Source organism: Porites lutea, chromosome 4, assembly GCF_958299795.1.
Source record: "Porites lutea chromosome 4, jaPorLute2.1, whole genome shotgun sequence".
Taxonomy (NCBI): domain Eukaryota; kingdom Metazoa; phylum Cnidaria; class Anthozoa; order Scleractinia; family Poritidae; genus Porites; species Porites lutea.
Genome location: NC_133204.1, coordinates 44,590,690 through 44,614,880, shown reverse-complemented (window position 1 = coordinate 44,614,880; position 24,191 = coordinate 44,590,690). Strand labels below are relative to the sequence as shown.

At 39.3% G+C, this 24,191-nt stretch overlaps 2 protein-coding genes across 2 annotated transcripts; one reads left to right on the top strand and one right to left on the bottom strand.

Moving 5' to 3' along the window:
* Nucleotides 1-917: 917 nt before the first annotated feature.
* LOC140935851 (protein O-mannosyl-transferase TMTC1-like) lies at nucleotides 918-15,173 on the bottom strand. Its single transcript, XM_073385427.1, has 17 exons — nucleotides 14,673-15,173; nucleotides 12,959-13,032; nucleotides 12,142-12,326; nucleotides 11,648-11,706; nucleotides 10,864-11,163; nucleotides 9,793-9,914; nucleotides 8,821-9,090; nucleotides 8,605-8,718; nucleotides 7,888-7,948; nucleotides 6,805-6,887; nucleotides 6,341-6,391; nucleotides 5,283-5,579; nucleotides 4,501-4,645; nucleotides 3,707-3,844; nucleotides 3,247-3,357; nucleotides 2,904-2,981; nucleotides 918-2,082 (listed from the first exon to the last, which is right to left on the bottom strand). Exons 1-17 carry the CDS (start codon nucleotides 15,171-15,173, stop codon nucleotides 1,963-1,965), a joined length of 2,709 nt encoding a protein of 902 aa, XP_073241528.1. The 3' UTR covers nucleotides 918-1,962.
* A 267-nt stretch (nucleotides 15,174-15,440) lies between these two features.
* LOC140935850 (LRP2-binding protein-like) lies at nucleotides 15,441-22,512 on the top strand. The gene is made up of 6 exons (XM_073385426.1): nucleotides 15,441-15,824; nucleotides 16,569-16,823; nucleotides 17,934-17,985; nucleotides 18,503-18,674; nucleotides 20,398-20,563; nucleotides 21,483-22,512. Exons 1-6 carry the CDS (start codon nucleotides 15,441-15,443, stop codon nucleotides 21,546-21,548), a joined length of 1,095 nt encoding a protein of 364 aa, XP_073241527.1. The 3' UTR covers nucleotides 21,549-22,512.
* The last annotated feature ends 1,679 nt before the right edge of the window (nucleotides 22,513-24,191 follow it).

The window sequence follows — 24,191 nt, the reverse complement described above, 5'->3', positions numbered from 1 at the left end:
GAATGACAGTTAGCATTTAACAATTATTAGCTTGTTAGATATAGCTTGCATTTATATTTGTAAATAGGTACTGAAAAACCTTTTTTTGGGAGTATTTATTAAAGTTTTAATTTAATTTAATTTAAGAAAGCTGACACCATTGTAAGGAGTTCAGTAATTGAAATCTAGTAGAAATAAAATTTTAAAATGTTTCCGTTTTGTAATGCACTCCTTACGACAGCACTTCTATTGTGGCCTATTCATTCATATCAGTTTTGGCTATTCATTTATATCAGAAACCTTTCTTGAAGTGTTGATCTACAATTAATGTACTACAATGGCATTGAAAAGTTTACAAAAATTACTGTATTGACATTATCAATTAAAGTTATGTGAACTAACTAACTACAATATTGCTGCAAGGAGGCTACGATATTCAGTGAATATTAAACTGCATTTTTTAAAATATTGCAGTGCAGTCACCCCACCGCAATATTGCGCGTTTTAGCTCGTTTAGGATTACCCTTGATAATTTCCCTGCTACCAAAAAGGACCGCCGCCGTTTTCCTCACAAACTTCGATTACTGCACTAAATATGTATACCGGCCTTCTCAGGCTGAAATCATCGATACAATTCAGAGAGAAAACAACAGAATTTTTTAAGGGTAAGTAATTATTACGACAGCTTAGGAACACTAAACACTTTCCTTTCACGAGATATTAGAACAAATATTAGACATTCTTAAGAACCCTAAGAAAATCGTCAACGAAAGGTGACCTTCTTCCTTGGTGGTTTGGTGCGTTTAAACCGGCAGGGGGTTGGGTGTGGGAGAAGGGAGAGTGGGTACCCTGCCACCAACAATCTAACTAAACATTCGATAAAGCAAAAAAGACTCAACTTTTCATTCCAACTCTCGATAACTTTATTCCTTGCAGGGGCACAAGCTCGATTCGACTAAAACGCCTATCTACTTTTCATTAAAATAAAATTTATTTATTTACAAAGTCTGCTTATCGTTGTTGTAGCTTTGCTAGTAGAACCCTTTAACATCTTAAGGTAGGGTGAAACGAGCAACTTGTTTTGCGACTTTGCTGTAAAAGGACTTGAATGGCGATGTTGCGCGTTTTACCACACTGGAAACCTTATTTGTTGTAGGACAGGTTCTAAGGTGGATGGTAAAACGCGCAACATCGCTTTTCAATCCGTTTTGCAGCAATTTTGCAAAACAAGTTGCACCTTTTGTGTTGCCCGTTTTAGTGTAGCTTTGGTGAAATCAAGATCTGTACCGAATATACCACGAGAAAGTACTGCTGAAGAGGTTTCGTTTAAACGGTCTATACCACACGATGCTTAATACTTGTGTTACCTGAAAAGTAAACCTTACAAACCCAATCGCGCATTTGCCACAGGAAGTTATTATTCATTCAAAATATTTCTCCGTTTCTGATTAGCTAAAATCCCACGCATAATTCAATCGATCGATGCTTTTATTAAAACCAACCGAGTCAGTGACGCTTAAGGTAAGGATTTTTCACGCAAATTGAAGTGGGACTTATACATACATTTTTATTTGTTAGAGAAGGTTAATTTAGGCAGCCATAGGGTGATGTGGACATGCTATCTTATTATTTAGAAAAAAATTGAAATAATAAAATAAAGTATGTACAATTACAATCAGTAAATAATTAAAATTCGGATGAGTACTAAGAATCTATAAAATCGTCACTTTTCTTCGCTATCATAGGGGCCTTAAATGAAAATTCATTAATATCCTTAGAAAGTCGACGTAATATCTATTTAAAGCGGTCCTTCTCAGATGCTTCACTTGAATAAAAGATAAAGAACTCGCTCATAATTTTAACAAACCTATGCCTTGGGCAAATATTCTCTTCATAGTAACCTCCTAACACAAGTTACTTTCCTTGACATTTCCTCTTGAGTGGGTCGCCTTCACGGTGAATATATTCATGTTTTGTTTCAGTTTACTTTTGACTTCTTTTCTCAAGGCGTTGTAGCTTTGCCAGATTTTGTTTCAAAGTGTTGTCGTTTGGATTCAACTTAGCAGCAGTTTCATAATGAAAGCGTGCTCCTGCATAATTGCCCTGTAAAAAGTAAAGTGCGATATTAAAGTTTCTTCTCTGGTACAGGTTTCCTCTCTGGTATTCACTTATATTTGTCATTGTGTAATACAATCGACTCTCTGTTACTAGACATCTTAATGAGACTGACAAGTCAGTAAAACGGGCACGTAGAGTTGGTCCCTGCCTTTCTTTACTCCCTTTATTTGACTCTCTATCAGACGGACATCTCTTTTAGACGGACACTTAGTGCCGGTCCCAAAGAGTTCTTCGTCGAGAGAGTTGACTGTTCCGGTATTAGAGAGCTTTAGATTTGAGGACCATAACGAGTACGAGTAGGAGATTTAACTTAAAGCTTTCGAGCGTGTACTCCAAAAAAAAAAACCACCCCGGAAAGCTTCATTTTACTTTTTTTCTCCAAAACAGTTAGTACAGTTATTTATACTGAAGGAGATTAAGCCCTCTCCCGATCGCAAAATGATAAAACTTCTAAAATTTGACAACATGTTCCCACCACTACGACATTCTCGCTAAAACTCGTAGTAGAATGACGACGGCTATCACGTTTTCCCGCCAAAATATATGATGCTGGCTCACGCAAAAGCACTAGTTAGTACTAAGAAAATTTCGTACTCGTAGTCGTCCTCGTCTCAGGATCTAAAGCTCTCTAATTATAGATCTAACATGACAAGATAAAATTAACAATATGACTGCTTAACAATGATTGTCTCTTCGCCTGAGCAAGTGTCGCCAAATGATTTGGCAAAGATGAAGGAATTCTGAGCAAGTCTAAACAGATTAAATATATCATGTCATAATCTCCATAATCTCTAGTCGCAACCTACCTCAAGATGAAAGATAACTCCAAGGTTTAAATGAGCACTGAAGTGTTCCGGGTCCAATTGAAGAGCCAACGTGAAGCTCTGTGTGGCAACAAAAATGGTCATTACTTACTTTTTTTGTTACAAACAAGTATGGAAGTGGCGGAGGAATGGGAAAATAAAATACTGGAGGAGAGAAGGAGCAGGACAATCTGGATAAGGAAGAATGGAAGAGGCGAGGAAGATAAGGAGCCCAAAAAAGATCTATGTGGCTGCCATAGTATTGACAAAGAAGAGAAATAAAGGAGCGGGAAAAGAAAGGGGGTAAATGGTGTGGATCAAAAGGACAATTTAAAAAAACCCAAACCTTTTGGGCCTCTTGCATATTCTTCAAATCTTTATAAAAATTCCCTTGATGAAAATAAAGGTCTGCGTCACCACCATGAAGTTCAAGGGCGTTGTTAATAACTTGTAGTGACTGCAACAAAAACAATAAACAAACTAAATAAATAAGGTGATGTTACATGGGACGATTCGCAACGACGATTTTTAATGCAACACAGCGTCGCAATATTGGAACAACGTTATAACTATTCGAAACAATGTCGATACAATGATGCAACGCTGTGTTGCGCTAAAAATAGTCGTTGCGAATCGTCTGGTGTAACATCACCTTTATAGGCGAAGACTTGTCACACTTCAGATCATCTACTCTTCAAAAGCAATCCCAAGCGGAAAACAACAGATTGACGGAAATCTGGAAACGCGAAAAAATAACAAATAAAAATGGAAAACAAAACAGTCCTTTAAAAGGCTAAAAACCTCACATCTTTCACTTGTCCCTTTTGAGCATACATTCCAGCCAGTGTTTTATAATGTGCAAGGTTCTGGGGATCATCTCGCACCAGTCCCCTCAGAATATTCACGGCCTCGCTGAGCCGTTTTGTTCGACTGAGAAGAATGGCCTGGAAATAGAAATAACAGAAATCAAACGTTGGCAGAAACGAGGCCACAAAAGACAAAAACACCAAACGGAAGGCAGGGGGATTCAAGCCGGATGGATAATGGGTGACAACACACCATTGTGAAACACAATAGCATGATAGGGACTGGTTAGGCCCATTTTTATGCAGGAATCTCATTTATTTGCGCAGGAATACATTAACGCCGATGACCTCTTCTTCTCATAAATAAATGCGCAAGAAAAGGGACCTGACCGATCCCTACTATACTACTTAACACACATCACACACTTATTCATAAGACTTAGGAAGATTAGACCTGTTTCCAGTGGCTGTGCATGCTAGCTCCGATCATTTTTATTGACCACAATCATCATTTTTATTTAGACTAGGGCTAGACACGTAAAATCCAGGCGATAAATAATCTACGCCTACTCTGTTTTATCGGCAATCACAAACTTTTCAGGTGACAAGTAGGCGAATCGGATTCGCTCTAACAAAGGGCTAGCCGTTAAAAACTCAGTTTTCAATCTCTTTACGGAGGTTAATCATTTCTTTTGTTTCACTCCCAAACAACGCAGTATTGTTTTCCCTTAAGAAATAATCCCAAAAAAATTTTGCTGCGCGACGAGAACAAAAGAAAAAGAAAAAGCACTCACGTAGTTTGACAGAGTCTCGACATTTGATGGCGCCAGTTGCAGCGCTTCTTTCCAGGTCGCCTCGGCTTCCTTCATTTGATTATTGTGGTAATATAAAACACCAAGAAGCTGTAAAGTACCTGGCTCTCTTTTTATTGATAAAGCTCTATGGTGAAAATAAACAAATAAATTACCCATTGTAGTGTTAAATAATAGAAAACGACAGTGTCACTAAAGCGTCTTGGCCATTATTTCTTGGAGAGCCTATGAAGCCAGCTGTCCTGTGCGGGCTATTGAGGGTACGGGAATATGCGCGTGAGCTTTACGGCTCACGGCCTCATTTTTAAATATCCCTTGTAGCTAACAAAGTTGTCAGGATCATTTAAGCGAACAACTGTAGGATAAAACATACTTTGTGGAAATACAGTTCGCCAAAGGCGAGTCAAACCCCAGTACCCTATCTACGAGTTTATAGGAAGATTTGATTCTACATTAGAGGCGAACTCGTAGATAAAGGAGAATTAAATAGACTGCCTGTGTCAAATACAGCCCTAATTCACTTGAACTGCGTAAATTTCCTTGCTATGTAAATTCATAAATAGAGCGCACTGAAGTTTGGTTTACTAAGTCCCGGAAAAAAAAAAAACACGCCTCGCTGTAAAACAGAATAGCATGCATGGATCACCCGCTTGGCGAGGAAATTAGATCAGCATTTGTTTTGTTTTTGGCATCTAAATCGTGAACAATTCACCAAAGCCACTAAGTGACTTAGATCAGGATTTTGTGGTGATATATACACAAACCTTTTATAAGTTTTTTCCGCATCATGAATGTTCCCGGAGGAACGCAATTGTCGAGCCATGTTGACCAAAGCTACTGAGTGACTTGGGTTCAATTTTAATGCAGTTTTGTATTTCTCCAAGGCTTTTGTTGTCTGACCCATTTTACCCAGGAAAACGCCATAATTGTTGTGCGCATCAGCGTTTTGTGGTTCTAACGTCAACGCTTTTTTGTAAAACTCCTCAGCCTCAACCAGTTTCCCTTGATCGCTGAGAACACCAGCGATATTCATAACCGCATCCAGATAAATTGGATTTAATCTGATGAGAAGAAAACTGATATGAGTATATCATGGCGAAGATAAGGTTACTTCGAGTTACTTTCTAAGAATAAGAAACAAAGACATCGTATAGAGGAAATTTTTATATCCTGTTTGGTTTCCAGATTTAAGATTTAGGATTAAAGTATTTAAGTACAATTAGGTGTTTCTCTGTTTTTTGTTTTTGCTTGTTTGTTTGTTTGTTTGTTTTTTAATTTTACTGGGATAACCTGAGCGAAGAGTACGCTACACGACAGATGAAACAAACAAACAAATAAATAAATAAAGATGTGTAGCAGGATTTTTGAACATGTAACAGCCAAAATAGACCTCTTCCGTCAACCAGTGTTTTTCGTTCAAACTGGCTAATATAGCCAATATAAAAACTAAGATTGCAATAACTGATTTTATTTATTTATTTCTCCCATCTCTCAAATTTCCTCTTCTTTTCCTTTCGTAGTGTGATTTTCGGGTTTATCGGATGCAAGAAACTTGCCTTTTTGACCTCTTTTCAGTCAAATGGCTGCAATTTTCGGTAGGTAGTTTTTCAAAAATCAGGCTGGATATATCCTTGTAAATAAATAACTAAAAAGTACCATAAAAAAGAGCGGCGGCGTAAAGTGTCTTTGTCTTGTACAGGCCAGTGCGAGTCGCCCCAACCCTCTCCCCGCGTTCCAAATAAAATTTAATCGTTTCTTCTTGTTGTTAAGATCACATTTAGGTAACGTGAGAGCGGAAGAGTCTAGTTCACTGTGTACTCACCCGAGTGCCTTTTTCAACATTGTTTCAGCTTCAGGTAAACGCTTCAAAGCCCTGACAAGAAAAAAAAAACAGGATACTATTTTTACACAACTGTAACGATTAGAACAATGTTTTCAGTCATATAGACATTTGCCAAATCTTAGCTGCAAAAAATTGGCGGTGAATTTGAAGTTCTAATCCCGTCTTAGACAAAAGGGTATTCACTGTGAAGTCATTTTTCGCTGTGTATAAGTTATTAGAGACGCCTCTACAAAATAACAGTACTGTTATTCCTATATTAATGGCAGGGTTTCTTCGTCAAAAATGGCGGTGCGCGCCGCAGGTTTGGATCGAGGCCACGTCGCTTATTACACGTTAACCTGGAGCTCGTTAAGAGACGATGCTAACTATACTTAACACGCCTTTTCAAAAAAAAGAGAGTTCTTCCCTACGATCTATCTGAAGTTACATTATGAGGTACTCACGCTAAACGTGTTCCAAGATTGAAGTAGGAGTTTGCATGGTAAGGATCGTGCCTTATTGCTTGATAGAAATGCTCCATGGCTTTCTGAAGGCGACAATTAGTAATGGTAACAGGACTGAGTGGAGTCCAATTCGGTCTGTAATCATACGAGTGATTAACAAAATCGGACGACCGCGTAGCGGGAGTCCGATTTGTTTAATCACGAGTATGGTTACAGACCGAATTGGACGACACGAAGTTCTGTTACCAATTAATCATAACTTCAACAAAATTTGTAAAATAATAGGCTATTTTTTTAAATCAAAACACAAGAAATTCGAAATTTTGTTTTGCTAGTAGTGGAAAAAAAAAAGCCATTCAAGCGCGCGCGTGATGGCGCGTACTGTCCAATTACTTAGGCATGACGCGTACTGTCCTATTAAACTGTCCAATTAAGGCTGAAATCAGGGCAGTTGATAGCCAATCAGATTTGACAATTTTGTTATAGTTATGATTAAGACATATAACCGGAATAGTCGTTCATCGTTCAGTCATTATTTTCTTTATGAGCGAAACAACTGTAAGTTGTGATACATGTAACTATGCATAAGTTATAGCCAGCTAATACAACCTCTTCTAATCGCTTCTCGTGTCCCCAGCGGAGGGCAATGAAGAGGGCCTTCCTCCGTACTGGGCGGAGTTCCGAATGAGATTTTACTACTTAATATATTTAAAAATCGGCTCAAAATAGTGGCAACGGTTAGGTCTTTCTGCAGGTACCGTCACCACAAAACAACCAAAGGAACAAACAATAGAGTTCTCCTGGGGGCTTTATTGTTTGGTTCCTTTGGTTCTTTTGTTGTACGTAATCTGTGCCTTGCTACCTACAGAAGGAACCTGATTCAACACTAATGGTCGTAACACTGAGTATGCAAGAAGGTTTCTGAAAAAAATCAATAAATGGCCTTGCTCGACTCCACACGAGTCTCTCTGTAGCTTGGAGGATAGAGAGCCCGACCAAAGGAGGTTCTGGGTTCGAATCTGGACGGCGGTTCAGTTGTTTGTCCTTGAACGAGAAAACAGTTTTAAAATTTCTTGGCCATACCTCATTGTTTTCCAAGAGTGTACCCAGATTGTTATGAGTGCTAACATGATCAGGGGCCAACCTAAAGACAGAAATAGACAATAACATTTTTGTGAGGAGCAAATTTGACATATAGGTGTCACCACCAAACTACCCCAATGATATAAACGGAACGATAAGCCGAGCCATTCCGGTTAAGCGGGCTAGCCCGGCTAACCGGGCTGGTTCATCTCATGTAAACAGGCCCTGAGAACATCCAGTATATTAACCCCACACCCCAAAAAGAAAAACACGGTTCTTTTAGAAATACTTGACTTTATAAGGCAGCGATATCGTCACGTTAGCATTTACCTACTGTACACTCTGTACCAACTCAAGATTTTTCTTTATTTTTCTTCCAAACCAACGGAACGAAGTTACCTTAGACTTCTTGAAGTCTGTTTTAGTGGAGTACCCGGACTATCGATCTCTTGTAAGTCGACTTAAGCGAAATCTAGTACTAATTTTAAAAGCATGTTCTGACGGCATTTTAAGCAAAACATAGACCTAAGCTTATTTACATGTATATACAAACGAATACTTTTCCAAAATAGCTTGTGTGCAGACGTCCCCCTCCCTCAGAAAAAATCGGGGGAGGGAGGGGGGACGTCTGTGCACAGGCTAGTCCAAAACCGCTCCTACGAAGATTTTCAGTTCAAAGTACAACCAGTGATACGGTATTCATGAAAAAAGACTCACCTTAGCGCTGTTTCGTAGTGGTGTATAGCTTCCTTGCTCCTTCCAACGTCCTTTAAAAAATTAGCGTAGTTATAGTGAGCTTTGGCATTGTGAGGAAGGGTTTCAACCCCAGATCTATAAATAAAGGTTAGTTGAAGTTTTAATGCAAAGTCAAAGTAATTACGAAATCACTATTTATACCAACTGAAGTATTCAAGAAAAAACATTGATATTCACCTAAATAAGGACTCTCTGCTTCTCCACACTCGGTTACGGACAATAACTTTCCAACAAAAAAGTCCAGTCAATATGAAAAATACTAGTAGCAAGGCCTTTTGTGGTAGCTTTGTCGTTGATGACGCTGCTGAAAATGTCGAAGCTTTTGTTCGTTGACCATTGCCACAATGCGTGCCTTTGGTTTTATCCTTGTTAAAAATTGTTCTGTCACTTCTTGCAAACGAGGCCAGTCTATTAAGCCCGCAAACAATTAGTAGGCAAAACCCCATGCTACAAAAATAAATGAAAGACATCATCGCAGCGTTCAATCAAACACGTATTTAAGTATCATATCAAACATGAGAAAGAGTGTTCCATAACATATCAAACACCGAACAGGAGTTGGCGAACTTCAAGGTGTTTAAAATTGCGATAAAACAATGCTTCGATCATAGGATGTATTTTCTCAAACATAGCGATTTGACGACAATAACTGAGTGGACTATTTCTAAAGCTTCCTGTAACCAGCACCTCCTGTTGTTATGAGCATTAGGGGCATTGTTTCCGGAAAATCAATAAAAGCAGTCGCTGCAAGTGGTGCATTTGTCCTGCAATTATCCAGACATGTCAGAAAGTCACGGCTGCTGAGTTAGTAGTAATAAGTTTGAAAAAGACACAATCGGCGACACAAATGCTTAGACTTTCGTCAGATGGACCTTGGATCGGGCAACAAAACAATCTACACCCCCTCCCACCCCACCTCAATCCCCAACCAATGGTGACTAGTCTGAACAGAAGAACAACATTATATATTGGGGAGTGGGGAAAAGAGGACTTGCTTTTTCCTTCTTGTAAGAGATAGTGTCGGCAAAAAGTGAGAAATGCCGTTAAGAAAAAAAGTGTCTCGACTAATTTTGAGGCCGATAGCAGTGTTTTCTTTCATGTAAGTCTATGTTAATTATAAAGAAGGCATAAACTTAAGTCGATTTTTACCTTGGTACATACAAAATTCTTTCTGCAACCACAAATCCTACTCTAAAGAAAAGGTTTGATGCTGGAATAAAAGGAACGACCAACAAGGCCAGGGACAGCAAGAGAATATCCTGTTCTTTAGGCTGTAAAAGAAACCGTCAAAAAGAGTGGATTTCACGTGACTAAAATTCTCACAATAAGGGAAGAAATGTCTCTTAAAAAATGTCACTCCTAAAATTGTTTTAAGTCAGTATTCGACAAAATCTCCAAGTTTTTATTTTTTTACATGCTGAAGAAAAAAAACAGCACGATGTGAAAGTACTCAAAATGAGGTTCCATATGGATGGTCACACCGTAAGGTTTCCTTCGCAAACTCAAAAGTTAGAATCCCCACAGGTTTCATCAGTCACGAGTGGAAAGGTTAATTTACCAGACATTTTCAAAAAATGGAAACATCTTTATTAGGGCTGACAGTTTTCTAATGGTCCCTAGGATATAAACGTCTTACACGCTATGATACGGGCACTTAAATAACCCGGACAAATATCTCAGGTAAAATGGAGCTTCATAAAAGAAAATAAACGGATCTTTGCAAAAACACGAAGAAGTGGGAGCCACCGGGGAAGGCTATCTGAAACGGCGATAAATTGGTAATTGATATAGTTTAGAATTCAAGAATTCCACAGATCTGCAAATAACAGTCGCTCGCATTAGATAATCTCCCACTAAAATTTGCCCACGACCCACAAATGAACAATTTACGCTAGAATAGGCAGACACCTTGAATGGGGTTTTTATGGTTGACAAGGCTTCTTTTTGGGTTAATACAAACCAAATGAAAAATACGTATCAGTTATACGATAACCGGCCGTATTTTTTGGCGCCACGCATGTTGTCTTGAAGTTACTGGGTCGCAAGGGACGTTACCTTGTACCTGACATCTTTCCTGTATTTCACAATAATGACCGTTTTGTTCAGTCAATTTTCCCTTTTCTAAGCAGTAGACAGAATATGTCTCACTATAGGAAGTTATACAATGAGCACTGCAAAGGAAGGGGTCCCGGGGGAGGAGGGTCAGTCTTCTATACTCACGTCAGTTTTGTTGGACACCACCGAAGAGTAAACCAAAAGTACAGCAATCACAACAAACATGAGCGTTGCTAAGTTACGAGAGTCCCAAAGTGATTCCACAAGTGGTATGCTACCCATCTGCCAATCGTAGCTCAAGACACTTGGCGAGAGAAGCAGCCAAGAGTTGAAGGCAATTAGATACCAGTAGGTCATTATACGAGTGGCTAGAGAGTCTGAGAACGATGCAGGGTTGTCTTGTTTGGTGAAGTATGGCAGATGACCTCCAAGCATCCATACCCTGAAAATCATTAGGGCGACGACCTGTAGGAAGGATTGATGAAACAGCATATATCAGTAATGAATGTAACAGCGTGTGCATGATTCACTCATTTGGGAGGTGTGGTAGTCTAAGTGATAACGCGTTAGAAACTTCGTATCTGATGATAGTCCAGATTCAAGTCTGAACCAGGCTATCATTTTGTTTCCTTCCTTTGCGCATGGCTCAAGCAATTCTCCCCAACCAGCAAGCTCTTTTTTTGTAAAACCTCGTGCGAACCCAACATGAAAATAAGAGATATTTTTATTATCATTATTATTATAATTATTAAAATTAGTGGTGGTGGTGGTGGTGGTGGTGGCGGCGGCGGCGGCGGCGGCGGCGGCGGCGGCAGTAGTAGTAGTAGTAGTAGTAGTAGTAGTAGTAGTAACCTTAAGATACACCGTTTGCTACACGTTGTGTGAAAGGCAACCATGCATGAGTCACAGATGTAATAAAGTAAAGCTTAAGCAAATAAACCATACTCACTGTGCTTGAAAGAATTATCATCCTAAACAAAAGAGGTTTCACTGTTTCACTTTCCAAGGCTCCTCTACTGGTCATAAACCTGCAGGTACAGAAACAGAAAAAAAGCTTTATAAATATTCTTAAAAGGTTTTCCAGTTTGCCTCTACATGTACTGACTTTTTTCAACTCCCATTTCGCACACCTCTTTATTTGAGACAGTTCTCCCCTTGGTCCCAAAGATACCAAACTTCAAACAATCCCCACCTCTATAATACAGGTACCCTTGAATGTGGACTATTGGCTTTGTTTCCCAGACATTTGGCTGTACGAAAAATTAAAAATATGATTTTTTATTACGCCAAAAACTTTAAAGAATCCTTCTTAGCAATAGACAGCCAATAGTTAGTATGCTATACAGCCGTTGCTTGTATCATCATGCAACTCTTCTCCCCCTGGGAGGAGCATTGCATAACGACTATAACAACGGCTCTATACCAGACTAGCCCATAGTTAACTAAATGAGAATGGTATCTTAGATTCTAACCTCCATATTAACTTTTTGTGGATTACAAGACAATCATAGATGACGCAGACACCAAATACAGTTATACCATGCTCTTTTACAAGCATTGCCATCGAACCAAACATCACACAAAGAATTGTGTACATGTTGCAGCAATAGCTCCTCTCTCTGGTTGATCTGTCAGTCACAATGGAAAGATAAAGAAGTTACAGTGTACACCTCAAACCAGCCCCTCAAGAAACCTGTCAAGGGATCCTATACCTCAACTAATAACTGGAACTAACTTGTTTTTCCCAAGGTAGTTAAAAGAATTGGGATTCCGTTGTAGATATAACATTGCTGGTGACCTAACAAACTGTTACAGCTAAATCATGGTTGTCACTAAGATTTCAAGTTGCTGGGTAAATACAACAAGTAGGGGGGGAATCAAACAGCTAGGGATTTCTTTTGGTTCTATTTTTATTCTATTTTCCAATAAGTAGCCAGGGGCCACACTCATAGTAGCCAGGGAAAATCCCCGGCCCGCAGCTCTTAATGACAGCTCTGAGCTAAACAAGTACACTGAAAATGAATCCACCCTTTATATTTTTTAAAATACTTACATACAAATCTCTCATATTTCAATTTTTCAATTACATGCTATGTTCCTACAGTAAAGGTATCTAGAGAGGCTATTAAGAGTGGCTTTTTTTACTCTGCTGTTTAGTGAGAGTCTACTTGATGAAGTGAATGCGCTCTCATTTTTGGAAGAAAAAGTAAAAAGTTTTGAGAAGATGGTAAATCTATGGATTAAAAGCAGTCTTCAGTACCTTACAAAAGCGAGGAATGAGAGTAGAAATAGCAAGCATGCCAATACATCAGCACGTCCCACAACACCTGTCACCTAAGAAATAATAAAATAATGCATCAGAAGCACACTAGTGTATAGCAAGGATTTAACTGCCATAAGAGACTAAGGCCCTGGGGTACTTCCCAGTGAAAATGATGATAACTTAAATTTAACACCTCCCAAAGGTACCAGAATCTTGTTTTGTGAATGTGGCTTAAATTGACTTTCACAGCCTGGAGATGTACCAATTCTAAACAAATTAACTTGCAATGAAAATTTTGGATAGCAATTAAGACTATACAGTTGACAAAATAGTTTCATTGTTATGGCTCAATAACATAAAAAGCCCCTAAGCAATACTTTTATTATGGCAAGACTAACACAGCATGCAAAGAACGTCATGTCTGATAGCTCAGGGCTAGTGGATTTTGAGATCAGGCTACCGAGTTCTGTGCCAAACTTGACAGATGGGTAAGTGAAGTTTTTTGGGAACTTCAAAATACAGAAAAACTGCAATCATTCCAGCTCATCAAAAAAAATTTTCGGGCAAGTCAAAATGTCTCTTGGGCTAGTAGATGCTAGCTACAGCTTGCGTAAATGGCAAGCTGTAAAACTGGCTTTCTTTGCTTCCTGTAACAGCCTGAGTCTGCTTCATATCTCTTTCAATTGGTACCATAGGAATGGACCTCTCAGTCTAAAGATTGTTAAGTTTGATGTCATGCACTAGGAGTAACAAACCAACAGGGTCCTGTTGTTCAAACGTTGGACAGCGTTATAAATCCACTGGATGAATCACTAACCAGCGGAAGTGGATAGTGCAAAGGTTTCCTTAACACTTCTGGAAACCATTGCACTATCCACCCTTTGAACAACTGGGGCCAGTTCTTTCAGAAGCAACCAAGTTGTTTTTTGCAAATTTTCCAAACTCATGCGAAAAGACATTTTTGATATGTAGTGAAACAACTTTCAGTGAAATGACTTTGTAGCAAAACAACTGGTAAATCTATAATAAGAAACCCAGCTGCCATCATTTTGACCCTTATACCATAATCAGTACTGAAGTAAGGCCCAGTTCAATCGTCGAAAGTTTCACTTGCCTAACCTTATCCCCTCAATTAAGTAGTCACTACATGAAAAGATCGATGTTTGAATCAATCAAGTCCCACAGAAGTAATTTGGCATGACCCATGAATTAAGTTCAAGTGACTCACATGGGAATTTTGACCTCAGAACGACTTTGTTTCAATCGCCATGCTTTTCAAATGCCAAATCTACTGCATAAATTACTCTAATGTGTAGTTTCAGAAAATATCCATACTCCCCCCACAGAAGGGATTGAAAATTCCTTAGGGGGTGGGGGGTTCTCAAAAACCCAAAAATTTAAGTAAATGTATGAAGCTTGACTGGAATTTCCAGAGGGGTGGGGGAAGGGTCTAAGGAAAAATCCCTTCCATGGGGGAGGTATGGATAATTTTTGGAACCACACAATTTATTTTGACTGGTAAGCAGGTGTACATCATGGTGAAAATGAATTGACCCATCTAATAAAGTTCAACGCTTGAATCAAATGTCAAACTTATATCATTTGGGTCGACCCAAGTAAGTTTTAAGTTTAGTACATGAAAAGTTCAATGAATGGGGCCTAATGACTGATTATACAGTGGAATCAACAAAACAAAAAGCCTTTTACTAACAGCTTCTGTGTGAACAGGATGTGTAGTGAAGAGGAGTCCAGCAAAAAGTGCTAAAACACTTGATTTGAAAGCCACCACATCGCACATAAAGGTGTACAGCAACGAAACCATACAATGCAAAATGATATTCACTGCATGGTAGCCAAAAGGATTTAACCCATGGATCATGTAGTTCATTCGAAAAGTTAGCGCACAAAGTGGTCGGTAAGACTTGTGGCTTGTGTTACTCCACATCGGCTTGCCCCAGAAGTCATTTATAAACAAATTATAAAGTGAGGTGTCGGGACGAACGTCTGAGTTCTCCTTGATTGCAAAAACATCATCGTGAACCAAATCATAGTCCAAGCTGTTCATATAACAGGTTAACGATGTTAAAGCAATGATTCCATATCCTAACGGCTTTGGTAGTCTTAAACAGGGAATAATACACAAATCACCGCCACCGTTAGTCGTGGAATCCCCACTTGTCTTCTGACCTTGCAACTTCAAATCCGCCGCCATGTTGGTAACCAGTCTATCCCAGCATGCATTTTGGCAGCTGTTTTCAACTTTCACTGTTTTCACTTGTAGGGATGACTGAAATGTCTGTAATTGTAATACCCCGGATAAATTGAAAGCATTTCTTATGCAAATTTTGGGAGATAAACAGTTTGTATTTTGCCAGCGTGAAAATGGTGCGCACCCTTGCTTTTCCCCTTGCGGGCTTTTCCTCCCCCTCCCCCGTAGCCGGGCCTCCCAGGTAAAACGTAGTTTTTTCTATTCGTTCCTATGGTAACGTCGATTGCTCAACTTCAGTTCAAGATGGCGGACGAAGAAACGCTTGAAAGGCGCCCTTTTTCGTGTCCTGTTCAACCGCTCACCGACAGAAAATTAAGCGCGGAGAAGCTTCCTAACTTAAGACCGTTTTCTATGGGTGCCGTAGAGGAAGACGATGAAGGTGAAATGTCAGAAGAACTTCTAGAAGAAATTTTGATTAAGCGTGCAAGTGGCGGAGATAACCTTGCTAAGTTTCAACTTGGACAGTTCTATTTTGAGCGGGAAATTTATGATAAAGCTTTGATCGCATTTGAAAGAATCAAAGGCAAAGATTTTCAAGCTAAATATCAACTTGGAGTGATGTATTATGATGGCATCGGAACAAAATCATATCCGGTGAGCTTGTGTACATCAAGGAAACAAGACTTAAGCTTACTTTATTCTCACACAATAGAGTGAATTTTTGATCATGTCCTTTATTGGTAACTGGGCAAGTCGCCCACTGAAAAGTCACCTCGATGAAGTTATGTCGCCTGAACCCCAAAGTTTATTATTAGCGCGAATACATAGCCACTAAACCGAGAAAGCACATTCCAATGTGTATTTGTTGTTTTTTAAATTAACCTGTGCAACTAAATGCTGTAGAGGTGAGCGTAAAAAGACAGTGACTGCATAACAATGTAGGTCAGCAGCTTTGGGCGACATGAATTCTGGGGGTGGCTCGAGATGACTCTCGGCTAACTTTTAAAAACTACATTCTATCAGATATTGCCAACAATGTGAAAGTTTGGGTCTTTTCAAGCAGATCAGTCTAAGATAGGTTTTAAAATTGAAGGAGATCAGTTTTGGTATTACCTAGCCAAAAGGAATGGTATCAATAGTTTGTCTGGGTTAGAGTTAAAACAATTCTATTGCTACCCTATCTCAGACACCTGTCTATGTTTGGACTGCCATATGTTGGTGATATGAGGAAATAGGGAATTTATTATCATTTCCTTAATTGACAAGTATGCATTTGATTACCTTTTAATATCATAGGTGACAAATAATGTAAATGCTCTCAAATAATTTTGAATGAACTCACTGACGTTTTACTTGGAGTTCATTTTAATCCCTTTAATAATTTTCTTTCTTTAATAGGAGAAGGGATTTCAGTTGCTCAAAGAGGTTGCAGAATCTACCAATCCTGATGCAACTCATCTAATTCCCTTTGCCCAGTATAATGTTGGCAGAGCTTATTATGAAGGGTTTGGAGTCAAACAGTCAGATGAAGAAGCAGAGAGATGGTTCCTGGCAGCTGCTCAAGATGGGGATCCCAATGGCAGCATCAGGGCACAGACAGTCCTTGGTCTGTTTTACTCACGACCAGGAGAGGATTCCTTTGACTTAGACAAGGTTTGTACCAGGAGGGCTGGGTGTTACTCCCATAAATAAAGCCATTTAAGCAATGGAAAACGTTTTCTTTGTTTGCATAGCCAGATATAAACATGAGAGAGGTTGGGAGAATTTGAGACAGTTATGCAAACCTGAGACGAAGTTGAGGGTTTGCATAACTGTTGAGAATTCTCTCAACACCTTGGGTGTCTATATCAGGCTATGCAAATAGAGGAAAAAAGTTTCCTATTGCTTTTATAAATTAACTTTCCTGAGAACAAACGCAAACTGTAACTCTTTGTTATGGCACTGATTAAAACAGAAATTCTTATCAGTCATGCGTTATCAGTTCTTTTTTTTTTTTACAAAAAAGAGGCTTTCCAAAATACGGATTTTTCTTGCTTAAAATGTCAGTTAAGGGAAAAGAGAATTGACACAGCATGTTTTGTAATGATTTCCCAAGTTTCAACCAATGGGGGAATTGGTAAATAAAGTAAACTTGTCGAGCTTTCAACTCAAAAGCTTTTTCAAATTTGTGCTTGCAAGATTAGTGCTCGAAAAACAAAACATCTTGACCTCACAACCATGTTTACATGCTCTCATGCAAACATGCCTCTCGGCCAATCAGAGTGTGCGTACTATCTTAGTTATTTTATAAATAGGTATGTGCCACCCCAAAGGGTATGGTTTTTGCACGGTTTTGGTCTGAAAATGGGTATAGACATTTTATTTTTCTGGAATCAGGTATGGTTTTTGAGGAAACTACAGAAGTGATGTATTTATCGTTTCAATTCCAAATGAATAAGAAAGAAGGAGAAATATGGGAATTCAAAATGGATTTTTTATATTTTTTTTGTATTTTTTTGTCAGCATTCTAATCTGAGTAATGATGACAATTTCTAAGAGTACAGGCCTGACTACTGGTGCATAAAAATGAAATTTTTTAGTTTGAAATAGGGTCAGGATTTGAAGAACCAGGTGGCACACCCCCACCAAGAATTCCAAGGAGTACCCCCCAGGGCCCCCTAGGCCCCTTCCCAAGTTCCCTCTTCTATGCACAGTTTTAAACTCATGTAAAATACTGGGTATTAACTTCAATTGATTCTAAATGGTAGTTTGATTTCTTTGCAGGCTTATTTCTGGCACCAGGAAGCCACAGGAAATGGAAGTCTTGAGTCACAAGGTAGGTTGAGAATTGCCGGCTTGAGCTGAGCAACTTCAATTTCACTCATGAGCAGACCTTTGAGCAGAATGGTGCAGGGGTTTATAAGTCGATGAGCTTTGTTAGCTTAAAATGTTTGATTATTTTACAAAATTTACCGTAAAATTCTGAAAATAAGCCCCGGGGCTTATATTTGCAAAGGCCCTCTTTGAGGGGTTTATTTTTGGAGGGGCTTATATTCGGAGGGGCTTATCTACGGAGGGAGATTTGCGTTTCAAAATCGATTAGGCTAGTCTTATAGTTGAAGGAAATTTACCGTTTTTGCTTTGTTTTACTTTGTATTTGAGGGCAATTTCCAAGTACAAGCCCCCGGGGGGCTTATATTTTGAGGGGTGATTTAACGGAGGGTTTTTGAAGAGCTTATATTTGGAGGGACTTATACATAGATGGGCTTATTTTCGGAATTTTACGGTATTATGGTTCAAAAGCCTCTTTTTAATTGTGTTTTTCACTGTGATCTTATTGTATCTTGTTGTAGGTGCTTTGGGTGTTATGTTTGAGTATGGCATTGGTGTTCGGCCTGACCGCCAAGCTGCATTTAAGTGTCTCAAAGAGGCTGCAGCCCGGGGAAATGTTTATGCTCAAGGCAACTTAGCTGTCCTTTATTTCAGAAGAAAACTCTTAAACAAGGCTGCTGATGTAGCTAAAAGGTATTGAACTAGTTTAAAAAGAACTATAATCATTTCAAACAACCTGGAAAGTAATAGCAACAGTTCCACTGAGGGAAATACTCGGAAAAAACGCCGTAGAAATTCGTTCAACAAAGGAAACGTAAGAAATACACATTTCCCGATTCTTCTTTGCTGCTTGGAAGCTCTGGGCGGAGGGGGGGACGGGGGGGGGGGGGGGGGGGGCTGCACTCAAGGGAAGTTTGGTATAGGTGTGCCATCAGACCCCGACCCTGTTAAAGACAAAAATCGTTCATGTCGCCCACACCCTGTTGTTTAAGACAAGAGAACTTGGCTCCGTCCTCCCGTATCCGTTCCTGTTTGAAAGCGGAGATTTTTTCCGCCAGTTCTGCCTACCGTCCACACGTATCCAGTGAACCAACCTCAACGCACATTACAGTTATGAGCGTTTAGAAGAGTTAACGCCTCCACAGTTAACAACATGTACTAGTAACGGCTCTCTATAAGACCGCTAGGACTATATTGGTTTTAATATTTTTATCAGCGAACGCAAGATAAACTAGCTACAAATCCCTCACGTCACAATATCGTTTTTGTGGAACAGTAAAATTTTTGAATAAATGGTGAATGAACTGAAGACTAACCTTTTGGTTTTTCGAGTTATCCAAACACATCGCAGGTATCAAGCAATTCCCTTTTAATGATTATCTTGTTCCTGAATTTTTGAGACTTGATAAGTAGAGAGTTTAAGATACCACGTCGGCGAGGGCGGCGAAAACGTCACTTAAAAAGTAACTGCGCGTTCTTTCAATCTCTATCTCGCTTACTTTGTCAAATGCAAGCGAACTCTTCTGGAACTGTATTCTTAAGAACAAAATCAAAGTTAAAAAAATTGAAAGAAAATCTCGTCGTTTTCACGTGGTAGCCGTTCAGTGACGGTAAAGAAGTGTACAAAAAGCGTGATGCGCGTGCAGAGTTGTTTTGTCTTAGGCCCTGTCCACACTAATGCGTTTTCAAAGGTATGCGTTATCGTTGTGATCGAAAACGCATCGATGGATTCGCGTCCACACGACCGTTTTGATGCGTTATAGACTGTCCTCACTAACGCGTTTTCAAAAGTATGCGTTTTCGTTGTTATGGAAAACGCATCGATCGATTCGCGTCCACACTACCGTTTTGATGCGTTTTAGACTGTCTACACTAAAACGTTCGAAAACGATAAAATTGTACGTTGTGAAGAAAGTTGAACTCTACGCGCATGCTACAAACACACGCACCTGCGATATTTTCGGTCATCGTTTTCATTTTGATGCGTTTTCGACCGTCCACACTAATACCGTCGCGATAAGTATGCGTTTTCGATTTGATCTACTTTCATGAGCCTTTCCAAATGGATGCGTTTTCGATGAAAACGCTCAGCGTATTAGTATGGACGGAAGGCCTAAACTCAGCGAAATGTGTGCGTTTTTAAACGAAAATAGGGACCTTAGGATCCGACGTCGGTCACGGCAACGAGATACGTCAAAAAGCAATAGGTTTAAATTAGCAAAACAACAACTTTGCACGTGCATCACGCTTTTTTGTACAATTCTTTGCCATTACTGACGACTACGACGTAAAAGTGCATAATTTCACGTTTTATGGAGTACGTAAACAAGCAACGACGAAATTTACTTCCTCTTTCTGACCAGCTGGATAACAGGGCCTTGTTTAATTTGCTCTGTGTTCTGTTCAATGCATCTAGTGTTGGGGAGCAAGATGACGTTGAAGGCCTTGCCCTTGAGACGGACTGTCTTCCACAGTATGTAGCTAAAGGGATCGCTTTAGGATGCTTTGTGTACGGTCGCTGTCTGCATCATGGCTTAGGAGTTGCACGGGACAGGGAACAGGCGAGATATTGGTACTCAAGGGTATGTACCTATCTTTGTACGTATGGCAATGTCACAAAAAATCATGTTCTAAAACTTATTAGTATTAGTGGAGACCTTTAGACTCTAAGACGAGTTCGAGATTTTCTCAATACTAAGTAGTGCCTGAACCAGCGTTATTTTGGCGGGAAAACGAGATAGCCGTCGTCATTCTTCTACGAGTTTTAGCGAGAGAATGTTGTAGTATGCGGAAACAATTTATCAAATGTTGGAAGTTTTATCATTTTGGGATCGGAAGAGGGCTTAAACCTCTTTCAATAAAAACAACAGTGCCAACTATCGTTGTAAAAAAAAAGTACGATGAAACTTTCCGGAGTATATATGTTTTTGAGGATGCGCGAAAAAACGTGAAATTAAATCTCGTACTCGTAGTCCTACTCGTCCTAGAATCTAAAGGTCTCTATTGGTAAGCGACAGACGAACGTATTTTGTTGGAAGCATTCAGCATTTGAATCTGTTAGACTACATTTCTTGATGTGGCAACGCCTAGAAAGAAACTACCGGAATCTAAGATGGTCTAAAATTGTGAATAGACTTTAGAGCCAGTTGCGTCACCATCATAAACCGAAGCTCGGTGTCCTTATAAAGGTCCTGTGACGATAACCTTTACTTTATCGTGTGCGTTGTAAGGTTGGCTGATCGAGTTTAGTGATGTAGGAAAAATCTCCGTCGCTGAATATTCAAAGGCAAGAGAGGATAAAGCCATGTTACTCGTTAACAGAATAAACTAACTGGCGAAATATTGCAGCGGGTTCAAAGTTTTCAAATGCGTGTATTAACCCTTTGTAAATGGTCTTAGAAGTCCGCACTAACAATTCAGGTTCACGTCTGGCTTTATCACCTCTTTTCAGTTGAAATAGTAGGCTGTATTGTATCTTGTATTTTTTTTTTTCCTTAACAGGCTGGCTCTTTTGATCTCGATGTGGTCGCCCGGCTCCAAGATGAAATGACGTACGGTTATATTTGAAACTTCTCCTACAAACCACGCTGGCACGTTTCAGGTTGCTTGTATTTATTTTTCATCGTAGGATTTCTTGTCGATGCCTTTACTGAAGCAAGAAAAGCGACAAAGAGCGAGAAACCTAAAGGGGAGCTTTTTTTTCTTCGCTACAAAAATCACGATTATTTTCAAAAATCGTAGTTTCATCGCAGTTACGCCCTTGTCGAAAAGAAGTCTTTGTCAACAGCGAAGAGAGAAGGTATTCTGTTCTAAGTCTTGGTTTGTTATAAGTAGTTAAGAACTATTGTAAAGAAAAGGACGCTTTCCTCCCTTTTTCTCTCTTTTTTCAGGTTTGGTAAGTTATTTATAAATTCATTGCTCTAAATTTTTTCTTCGTACATCCTTACGCTATAGTTTCCCATTCTTTTTTGAGCACAATTGCTCATTCCTTGAATTGCCGCTTCTGGCCTGAGTTTTAATTCTTGTGAAACTTCTCCACATAAAATTTCATTTAGTATCGAAACAACGGGTGCCTTGGCAGAGCCGAGATAAAAAAGAAAAGAAAACGACTTCGAAAGTGTACTACAAAAGCGGCGTACCGATGCTTGTAAGATAAATTTTATAGAAGTTACAGAATGGCTTGTGGATTTGGCGGATAGTGATCTGCGACCGATATACAGGTCAGATGTAATTCAAACGTCCTTTGCATTGATTTCCTCTTAACGTTCGCTCAACAAGAATGATTATTGAGTTTAAAAGTTACCTTTCTATTACCTGTTTTCGCTGTGTCCAAAGTTGTCGATTCTTTGCGCCTTTTTGCTTTCACCGTACCAATCATTCATCGAGGTGAAACTGAAAAAAATGGACGTGTACATATTTTTCACGAACTTGACAGTTGTACATGAACTTTTGATAAAGAGCTGTAAATATGTAAAACAGGAAAATTATGAGAGTATTTTTATGGAAGTAAATAAAGTTGTGTCCGTATTGATTTTTTTGTTTTGTGTGCATTTTATGCGTTTTGAGCCTGCGAGCAAGCTCTCCATTTGGGGAGTCGCGAGGTTGTGGCGTAATCAGAAAATTAGCCTAACTCCAAAATTCACATACCTCTAGTTAGTGTCCAGTCAAAACAAAATAATCACTGAGAGATATATAAAAATTACAAAGAACCCACTCCCACTGAAACTCAAATAAGCGTCCACCTGCTTTCCCCCTCCCACCCCCCCAAAATTGAAAAAGTACTAATAAGAAACTTCCCCCAAACGCGGAGTTTTCTTCGGATTATTTTACAGAAACCTTGCCTCTTCGCGTTTTGTTGTTACCATTTATTGTTTTGTTGCAAAATAAATATACCATACTTGCTGAAAATGTTGAAAATTTAATAAGCGCCCACCTCGAATAAGCGCCAATTCATTACATTACAATAAGTTGTCGTTTCAAAGTCTTGTAGGAATAGTTTAACAATTGAAAACCCAGAAAATGCCATAACATACCATAATACGCTTTGCTTGTAACACAAAAATTTTGCATAAGCATTGTCTTCAGTTTCTCTTGAGAGTTAAAATGGCCCCAAGATAAACTGAAAACAATGCTTATGCAAAATTTTGGGGTGACAAACAATAAGCATTATTGTGAAAGGTTTGAACCCAGGAGTCATTTCAAAAGGTTGAGTTTGATCGTCCGGGTGAACGTAGTCCTGAATAGGACTGTTGTTGTTGACAGTGACTGACGTTTCGACAACCTGTGCGGTAGTCATCTTCAGAGTCAAAGTGAGTTGTATCACGTCAGTTGATAGTATTATACTCTGGTTATTGATCTGATTGGTCAATTATGTCGCGATGTTATTGGTCGTCTGTCAGTTAAGCCGTGATGTTATTGGCTATGAAGACTCGTAATCAGTGATTGGTGCGTTTCGATCCGTGTATTGTCACAGTTAAATAGTCGTCTATTGATAGTCAAATTGTCAGTTCTCCAGTTGTTCTCTCGTAGTTAGTTTCGCTTGATCTCGTCAATAAGTCGTTTGTACGGCGCTGGTACCTGTTGGCTACGATTCAGTGGCGTTTGTTCTAAGTTAGTAAACCAGCTTTCTAAAGTAAGACGTTGATAGTAGTCTGTAGAATACGTTATACATGTCGCAGAGTCCCAGTCAATTTGATGTTTCGTCTTTAAATGGTGCTCAGCAATGTGATTGTTGACGTCACCATTCCTCGTCGCGCGTTTGTGTTCGGTCAGTCGCGTGCTTAGGTTTCTACCGGTTTCACCAATGTAAGAAGCCTGGCAATCGCAGCCTTTATCTTGTATACTGCTCCCTGTCTGTCCTCCGGTTTGTCTTTGTCCTTGACATTAATAAGCATTATGGTATGTTATGGTATTTCTGGAGTGGTCACTGACCCATTCGGTCCCAATTCAATACATTGACCCTAAAGTCTTTTGGGAGTTTGCGGAAGGAACTAATTAGCGCAAATAATGACATGGATTATCCAACAAAAAGTGTTTGCTTGACAACCAGCCTAAAAAAAAAAGGCAGTCATTGTCGATTATGCTTAATGAAGTATAACTAAATGATTTGTTCAGGAGATTTCGATGGACGGGGTTTTTGTCACTAAAACGAAAGCCAGCTGAAATAAAGTAAGATCTTGAAAACGTAGTATATTAGTAAAAACAGTGTCC

What these genes read in the sequence shown, in the direction of transcription:
- LOC140935851 (XM_073385427.1), bottom strand. Translation starts at nt 15,173, where the DNA reads ATGGCGGCGGATTTGAAGTTGCAAGGTCAGAAGACAAGTGGGGATTCC. An exon ending in TCATTCCTCGCTTTTGTAAG is followed by an intron (nt 12,327 to 12,958) that starts GTACTGAAGACT and finishes TGTGACTGACAG; the next exon opens with ATCAACCAGAGAGAGGAGCT. An exon ending in TAAGATACCATTCTCATTTA is followed by an intron (nt 11,707 to 12,141) that starts GTTAACTATGGG and finishes CCAGTAGAGGAG; the next exon opens with CCTTGGAAAGTGAAACAGTG.
- LOC140935850 (XM_073385426.1), top strand. Translation starts at nt 15,441, where the DNA reads ATGGTAACGTCGATTGCTCAACTTCAGTTCAAGATGGCGGACGAAGAA. An exon ending in TGGAAGTCTTGAGTCACAAG is followed by an intron (nt 17,986 to 18,502) that starts GTAGGTTGAGAA and finishes ATCTTGTTGTAG; the next exon opens with GTGCTTTGGGTGTTATGTTT. An exon ending in CGAGATATTGGTACTCAAGG is followed by an intron (nt 20,564 to 21,482) that starts GTATGTACCTAT and finishes TTTCCTTAACAG; the next exon opens with GCTGGCTCTTTTGATCTCGA.